At 33.5% G+C, this 8,950-nt stretch overlaps 1 protein-coding gene across 1 annotated transcript in view; it reads right to left on the bottom strand.

The window, feature by feature from the left end:
• Positions 1-250: 250 nt before the first annotated feature.
• LOC121372378 (cardiolipin synthase (CMP-forming)-like) overlaps positions 251-8,950 on the bottom strand; it is a 16,567-nt gene continuing 7,867 nt past the window's right edge. Inside the window, exons 3-7 of the mRNA XM_041498682.1 lie at positions 7,123-7,252; positions 6,094-6,179; positions 5,665-5,733; positions 4,809-4,900; positions 251-677 (exon numbers count right to left, since the gene is read on the bottom strand). Coding sequence (XP_041354616.1) covers positions 593-677; positions 4,809-4,900; positions 5,665-5,733; positions 6,094-6,179; positions 7,123-7,252 — 462 coding nt within the window. The 3' untranslated portion in view covers positions 251-592. The remainder of the gene's footprint in view (positions 678-4,808; positions 4,901-5,664; positions 5,734-6,093; positions 6,180-7,122; positions 7,253-8,950) is intronic.

Here is an 8,950-nt window from a genome sequence, read left to right on the forward strand (position 1 = left end):
CGGCCAACCTTCATGATCTGGGTCAACTTCTTATGGCAGAGTGGCAGGCCATTCCCCAAGAGTTCTTCAGACGTCTGATCAACAGCATGAGGCAACGATGTGTCGAGTGTATTCGCACCAGGGGTGGATTCACACACTATTAAACGAATGTTCTAATGTGTAAAATCCATGTTTGACAACCTTCAACTTTGACAGCATGTCATGTGACTTTCTTGTATACAGTGACGTTTATTTGTGGTTTTTTGTAAATATGGAACAATAAATAAATATTTTGGTGTAGTTTACATCATCAATCTAATACACTCTGAAACTTATTTGGTTATAAATTTTTGACCCTTAAATTCTTTTGAGTAGTATATATTGAAACTTTGTATCACATACACCTAACATTCAGAACTCTTGGCCTATTCACACATCAATTTTGCACAGGCATACAAATTTTTGCAATTTTAGCACAACAAAAGGTTGTAAATGATGTAAATCTTTAACAACTCTTTGTGATTTACTTCAAGAACTACAAATTATGTTATAGTTCCTTTTCACAGTCAACTTTTTCAATAACCACTCTGTCTCTGTTGTTTAAGAAATTTTGTCAGACCACAAGGACTTTGAAGTTCTTCCTCCATGACAACATGTAGGTCAATCCAGACATGAACGTTGTGATACCAGTGGCGCACCTGTAACGAGCATCAACACATAATTGGATAATATAGTCGAAGTATACAGACAGACAGACAGACAGACATCTAATTTTGATTAGGTATAACACTGGTAGGTGGTGTATTCATATTCCCATGCTGGCTGTAATCCAGACTGAGTTTCCACAGATCAATGGCCACTACATCCAGAAATGAAAGTTTTACAAATACTGTAGATTCTGAAATTAACGCGTCCCTAAATTAATGCGAGTGACAGTGGGCAGACTAAACTGCGACATAAAATTAATGCAAATGTCCTCCCTTTGAAATATTAACTTCCCTAACACCACACGTCTGTGTACATTTCGGTTAAATCCAAGTTCCAGGCATCTTCAGTGAGATCAACTCACTAAATAACATGTCAGTGTACACATCAGTAGGTTTAAACAATATTTATTTGCAAATCAAATTTGGGATTGGCCACCAGGCAAGTTCCTACATTAAGGCCTCTCCCTACATTTAACAAATATACATGTTATACATTAAGATGGCTAGAACAATATTCAGGGCTCACTCTGCATCAAAAATACCTGTAGCCAAAATATTAGCCAAATTTTTATTAGCCATATTGAAAATGTTTTAGCCAAAATTGTTTTACGCAGTACTATATAGAGTATTTATATATGAATATAAAAATGCATCTTTTTTAGCTAATTGTGTACAAACTGGAATAAATCTGAATGACAAAACCGTATTACCTGATCAAAATCATAGACAGCAATGGGGGTAGGGGCAGTCAATATAATACTTCAATTTTTCAGCGGGGGGAAGCCAGTACCCCATACACCCACCCCCACTTCTATGGCCTATGACATTAAATTAACAAAAAAAGGGTGTTGTTTTTTCTATCTTCCTTTTTTCCCAAATAATATTTTTTTTTTTTTTAATATAGAGCTAATTATTTTTTTAAATAGCAATCTTTATGTTAGTTTGTATTGCTTCTTTTTTTTTCTTTTTTAAGTAACCCATTAATTCCCCACCCCTAACAATTTCATAATTTGCGTCATGTTGTTGCTGTTGATCTCAGCGTTATGTTAAATGCTTGTGATTTCTGCTTGTAAAATACCTAGGCTAAGAATGCTGACTTATAAAAAAAAAAAAGAAAAAAAAAATGTTAATAAAATTAAAATATACGGTCTTTTTAAAATCCAGCTAACTTATTAAATGTCACCTCACAGTCTTACAAATTTATAATTAACGTTATCTAATAAATATGATTATTGTAAACTAATTTTATTCAGTGTACGTTTAACTGCAATTTGTATAAATACTGCATGTTCATTTCCGGCAATCACGATCTGCATGTGTGCTCTCGACCATGGGTACAAAATTAACAAAGACAAAGAAATAAACGAAACTGCAGTTAGGTATTCATTCTACAAAGAGCTGTCCTCAGTTCAGCCAACAAACATTCTTCCTAACGTTTGTGAACTATTTGATTGGTGTCCATCGTGTCCATTTGGTTTAATGTGAAGTGCACAAACCAGTCTAGCGAACGTTTTGTTTTCACTCGGTCTGACTGAACTCAGCCTTGGGATAGACTACATGCCTTTTGGTCCTGAACTGGCATGTATCTTCAAATTGACATTTACAGATCTTCCTGACTTTGATTTGATTTCATACATGTTGAATGCATGCCGTTAAAATTGATAACCATGATTATTAAAATAAGCAAACATCATTAGGCCTATTCTGGATGACACCGTTTCTCGTTACCGGTCGCGAGATCACTGTTATGCTAATTGAATATTTGGTATTATTATTATGTTTGAGGTGTTGGACAGATTATGTAACCGTTTGTTCACATCAGAAGATAAAAAAATGGCTTAGCCAAAATTTTAGCCACTTGCAAATTTTATTAGCTAATTTGGTTACCGACAGCGCGAGCCCTGAATATTACACTAAAGATAACACATATTGTTGGGGGGGGGGGGCAGCAGATAGAAGAGAAGAAGGTGTAGAAGAAACAGAATAAATAGCAAACAGTTAGAATGGTTAAATGGTTAATTAAAAAGTAGGTATCATGTTGTTTGAAGGTTTATACATCAGACAGAGTTTGTGACGTTTCCTCCTTTCTAGTAAAGGTATGAAACCAGTTTCTCTATATAACAACTGGTGAGATGTTTCTCTAACAGCACCACAAATTGTACGGAGAGCATCTAATTGGAGATTTTCAAGGGTGTTTGCCTGGTAGAGGGTACAGTTGTCCCAGATGATGTCTGCATATTTGATCTGTATATTTTTACTAATGCCCTTCTAGATAATCTAAATTTGAATGAACGAAGACAATTTATCATTTTACTGGCCTTATCCACAATTTCTTTTAAATGACAGTCCCATTCTCCAGATTTGTTAAACATTATACCCAAGTGTTTACGAACCTCAACCTCAGATATCTGAACATTGTCTAAGAATCACCTAGGATTATCAGAGTTTACATTTTTACGACTGAAAGTCATTGTTTCAGTTTTATTAGGACCAAATTTTACTAACCATTTTTTTGCCCATCTAAATCTGTGTTTAAGATTGTAAAATATGCATTAGGATTTTCAACAGTTATATACAGCGAAGTATCGTCAGCAAACAGTCATATATTTGAGGTGATATCACTTACAATATCATTTATATATATCAAAAACAGAATAGGACCGAGGACGGAACCTTGAGGGACACCTACAGGGACCTAAAGGGTCTTAATATGAGAAAACTGGTTATACAATTCTACACGCTGTTCACCTGTTTAGTCCCTAGTGTTTTTCAGTGAGATCAACTCAAAGTATATTTTTGTGGCCATCATGTTCATAACATACATATAGTTACCTAAATCTGGCTAAACATTAACATACATGTACCATTACAACTGTATGCCAACAAATTTGCAGGGAACTTGAACAATAAAGACAAGGAAACAGTCAACCGCAAAATTAGTATGCTAAAACCCATTCACCCATGATGAATTGTGTCAGCTTTTGGCAGGGTGGCCAAAGACACTGCAATCGTCACACGTGGCTTGCATCTTGCTGGACTATTGAACAATTAGTCTGCTTCGCCTTACAATGAATTGTGCTCAAGTTGTTTTATAAATGTATTAGCATTTTAATATTTGTTTGTTTTCATAGCGTGTGACACATATCTTGCTGGACTATTCAACAATTAGTCTGTCTCGGCTACAATGAATTGTTTTCCAGTTCTGTTTTATAAATATATTAGAATTTTAGTATGGTTTTTTGCTGTTTTAATAACATGGGACAAATATACAAAACATAGAAATAAATGTGTAATATTATTAATGCGAATAACACAAACTGGCATTTTTTGCCTTAATATTATGATCTACAGTATATCCCGAATTCTGGATTTTTAATCAACTGTAGTGTTTTGGGGTTTTGCACTGTTTAAAAAAAAAAAAAAAATCATATTCTCCATCCAAAACTTACAATACTGTTTTGACTGATGTTTTGAAAAAAAATTGAACAGGGACTTAACTCTGGGGTCAAACTCAGTGCTTGACCACCAATATTATTATTTTTCCCTTTTTTTTGTTTGTTGCACAACCCACTATCATCTCTGGACACCAACTACTCTGTTACCAACCACTAACAACTAATTCCTACACAGGACTCACAGCTCAGATTTTGGAGGTGTGTCCATTACAGCATGCTTGAACCGAAATTAGATATAGGCATAAAAATAAATGCAATTGAAAATAAATGGAAATGAAAGAAAGAAGAAGAAAGAAATATTTTATTTAACGACGCACTCAACACATTGTATTTATGATTATATGGCATCAGACATGTGGTTAAGGACCACACAGATATTGAGGAAATCCGCTGTCGCAATTTCATGGGCTACTCTTTTCGATTAGCAGCGAGGGACCTGTTATATGCACCATCTCACAGACAGGGTAGTACATACCACAACCTTTGATATACCAGTCGTGGTGCACTGGCTGGAACAAGAAATAGCCCAATAGGCCAACCAACAGGGATCGATCCCAGACCGACCACACATCGAGCAAGCGCTTTACTACTGGGCTACGTCCCGCCCCAATAAATGGAAATGAATGAATACAAAATCTTGTTTGTTATGAAAGAATATAATACAAACCATAATGCCTGCAGTAAAGGGTGATCCACATAGTGAAAGACTGGGGCAGCAAGAGACAGGGCAACCAAAGATAACTGCAAGGCTGTGTTTATCTATTTAAAAAAAAATATATATATATATATATATAACTGTTAAAATAAATGATTCAATTATATATTTATATCATCAGCTAAATAAAAATTTTACATTTTGATGCATTTTTCAATAATTCTTAATGAAATATTAATATTTAAAGCACTTTAAATTCAGACTACTGTGTGATGAATATTTAGTATTATAACATAATAACAAAGTAAATATGCAATAATAATACTCTGATTGGCCTTGCCAGAGACTGGATGTGGGACAGACGTGCCTCAACCATGTGCGGATAGAGACACGTTAATAAACTTACCTCAACCTCAATAAAGAAATAATTTTTGTTGTTGCATTCCGATTAACCTAATTCTTAAAAAAGAAATATCACAAAAAATAAATAAATTAATTTTTTTTTTTAAAGTTGCATATATACAACTATAGTATGAGCCAAATTTCACTTGTATAGAACTTATATTTGGAGAACTGGACTAAATGTGAAAACTTAATGATGGAGCAAAGAATGATGATGTCACTGACACCAGGAAAGTAACACCAAAAATCTAACCTTTTGACTTATCAAGGCAAGAAGAAAAACATGTCACAAATTGATTTTGCAACTGTTTTTGTTGCACTAATGCTGATTGCTATTGTGAAATTTGAGAGCTTCATACATTTCATAACCTCACAGTTACCACCATGTTACTTCTGGTTTGACTAATTTATTGCACAAATGTACATGAGCACCATACTGTTAGTAAAGTTATTAATGTTCAGTTACCTTGCTTAGCATTGATGGATAAAGCTTCGCTGTAGCCAGAGTCACGTCAAAATATCGTGACAGGGTTTTCTATTAAAAATGACACAAAAATGGAACATTTCAATTTTAAAACAAAAGAGTCTCTAGAAAGAATTACCGGTAATGAAACAAGTGATATAAGTTAAAGAAGAAAATAGTATATTTATATCATATGGTTATAGTAAACGTCCCTTCACATCATTCCGAAAATGAATGTGTCAAGAATGAAAGGGAACTGTGTAATACACACAGAAATAATTAACACCTGGTAAGCTATAATATTCAATTACATGGCAAGATAATACACATGTATTAACTTATTTGGTAAGGGCCATGCCCCCAAAAAATAAAGAAATACTTCGAATTCTTACTTCATTTTACTAGTTTCAAAAAATAAATACTAAAACTCACTGGAGGTGGCAAAGAAATATACCGTATGTAGAAAACTGATGCAATGAGACCGACATCCCGCAAGATTATCAATGCTGTTAAAGACACTAAACAGGAAAGATAAATATAAAATCAAATAAATTATGTGCAACAGCATAATATTGTAACTAAAGCTGCAGGTTACTGAACCAATAATAAAGAAAACCCTGTGTAACAACCACTTTTGTTTTAGTCAAATGTATCTTGGAATGTCTCTTTTGCATCAAACAAAATGCATGCATATTTTAACTCAGTTTGACAGATCAGGGGCCTAATTCACTCAACTTTCGCAACTTTGCAATTGAAAAAGACTTGCAACGAGGATGCTTTGTTGTCAAGCAGAGCCTAAGAGACCGTTGTGAATTAGGCCCCTGATATTGTAAATTAATGTTACATAATGAATACACCTCATAATCCTTGTTTAATTTAGTAAAGAGAGAGAAAATGTGATGGGGAAATGGACGAGGGAGGAGGATACCAGTAAGGAAGCATATTTACTCTTCACTTTCGAGGTCGGGTGGACATTGAATTATGTTTGCCTTGGTGAATAGTATTTAAAAGTTTCTTTGTGAGTCAGTTATCATCATGCATCTCATATACTGCCATATGATTATTTACAAAACCTCTGCAGACATTGCAAATTTAAAAAATTTATTGTGTGAAAAGGGATTATGCCAAAAAAACCCACAATGCATTATCTATTTTCATTGCATAATTGTTACTTGTTATTTAACACTAAATAATATATATATATAAGCATTGCTAGAACTAATCACTCGATACTTTTTATATGAATGGAAAATCAACTGTGCCAAATAAAATTGCACAACTAATGCACAAACAAAACAAACTGTTTATTCAGTTTGTGGAGAGCTATTTAATACTGATAGTAGTGACACCATATACATTCACATGCTAAAGGGAGCTAATAATTACTGTAACCAGTCTCAAAGGAATGATTGGGAGCATGGCCTGAACAGGTGATTTGAAAGAGAGAAGTATGCCGCTCACTTGGTATGAGTTGGACATTGGTGAGTGACAAAGTCAATACGATAACCAGGAGTTTGTCAGCCAGTGGGTCAAGAGCTGTCCCAAGTGCCGAATTCTGGTTCGAGAAATTTCTGGCAATGTAACCATCCAGCTGAAAAATACAAACAGAACTTTACTAATAGTAATATTGTAATAACATAACTTTTAAAAACACATGAGACTAACTGGAATAAAAACAACATAATAATAACAATTAAAAATACTTGGGAATGTCAGAGAAAAGAACACAAAAGAATTAATAATAAGATCAATTTTAAATATTTGAAACTAACATTAATAACAGAAAAACACAAAACAATGACCATACCAGGGCTTGACCGTAGTAGTATCCCGGAGGTGTTTTGGCTACCAATTTCTCGGATACCAGATGTCTAAACCCGGTAGTCCACCGGGTACTAGATTTTTTTTTGCACGTCCAGTGACTCCGCAATCAACAAGCTGCTTAATTCATTGGTGTCTGAAATTCCACCTTTTATGTGACTGTCGCTGTAACGGTGTTAATTGCTCCCTAGTCTGACCCACAGGTGGCGACTGCACAATATGATTTAGTGAAATAAAAGAGTATATTTGTCAGTAGTTGAATTTTTTTAACACAGTGAACTATTACAAATAATTTGAAATAATTCAAAGGCCAGAAAGAGCAGATGACCACATAACATGTTAATAATCAGCAACACGAATCCTCAGACAGTGACACTAATAGTGATAGTGACTAAACAGTGTGGTGACTTTTATTGATAAATGTGCAAGTAGACTGTAAAAAAAATAGTTTTACTACTTAATACATGGATTCTGTTTTTAAAAAATGTTTAATACACCTTTAATATTCATTAATGAAAAGAGCTATATAATAATTGTATATTTCACAGTGTACTGCTCATGATTATAAAAAACCCACACCTAAAACAATGTTTAAATAAAACAAATAAATGATTTAGCTTTTTTCTCTTTTTTTTTATTTATTAAAATTACAGGGCTACCAATTTGTACTGAGGGCTACCATTTTTTATAACCTGGTAGCTAGCACTGAAAAAAGTTAAGTTCAAGGCCTGCATACCATACTAATAATTTCTGTTTAAGATACATAAGTATTAACATAAATAGAAAACAGACATAATTTATATACTAATAGTAATAACACCATTTTAAATAATACTCGAGAATAAGTTTTAAAACAAATTCTTAAAAATAAAAGAAAATTAATATTTGTTTAATGACACTTCAGCACATCTTAAATTACACGTAAAGTTACTTAAAGGGACATTCCCAAGTTTTCTGCATTGTAAGATGTTTCTGACTAATAAAATATTTCTACGATTAAACTTACATATTAAATATATTTTCTTGTTTAGAACATCAGTGTCTGTATATTCAATGTGTTTCTGATCATCTTAAAATTTATAAGAAGGCCAAACTGGATTTTGTCTTCAAATAATTTAGTATGTAAAAAAAAATCCTTTTTAGGAAATAAAATGAAATTTAACCTAGTACAAATATTAGAATGATCAGAAACACGTTTAATATACAGCCACTAATATTTTATGCAGAAAAATATATTTGATATGTAATTACAATTTTAGGCCATCTCATTGGCTGTTGGGATGTTCGGACCAGACAATTCGTGTGTGTGTATGGGGGGGGGGGGGGGGGGGGGGAGATGCACTTGTGAGGACAGGTAATGTGAAAAGAAAATATATTTGATATATAATTACAGTCATCAAAAAGTCTGTTAGTTGATTACATCTTAAAAATTGCAGCAAACTCAGGAATGTCCCTTTAATGTCTTGCA

The sequence above is a fragment of the Gigantopelta aegis genome, chromosome 4, assembly GCF_016097555.1.
Source record: "Gigantopelta aegis isolate Gae_Host chromosome 4, Gae_host_genome, whole genome shotgun sequence".
NCBI classification, from domain to species: Eukaryota; Metazoa; Mollusca; class Gastropoda; order Neomphalida; family Peltospiridae; genus Gigantopelta; species Gigantopelta aegis.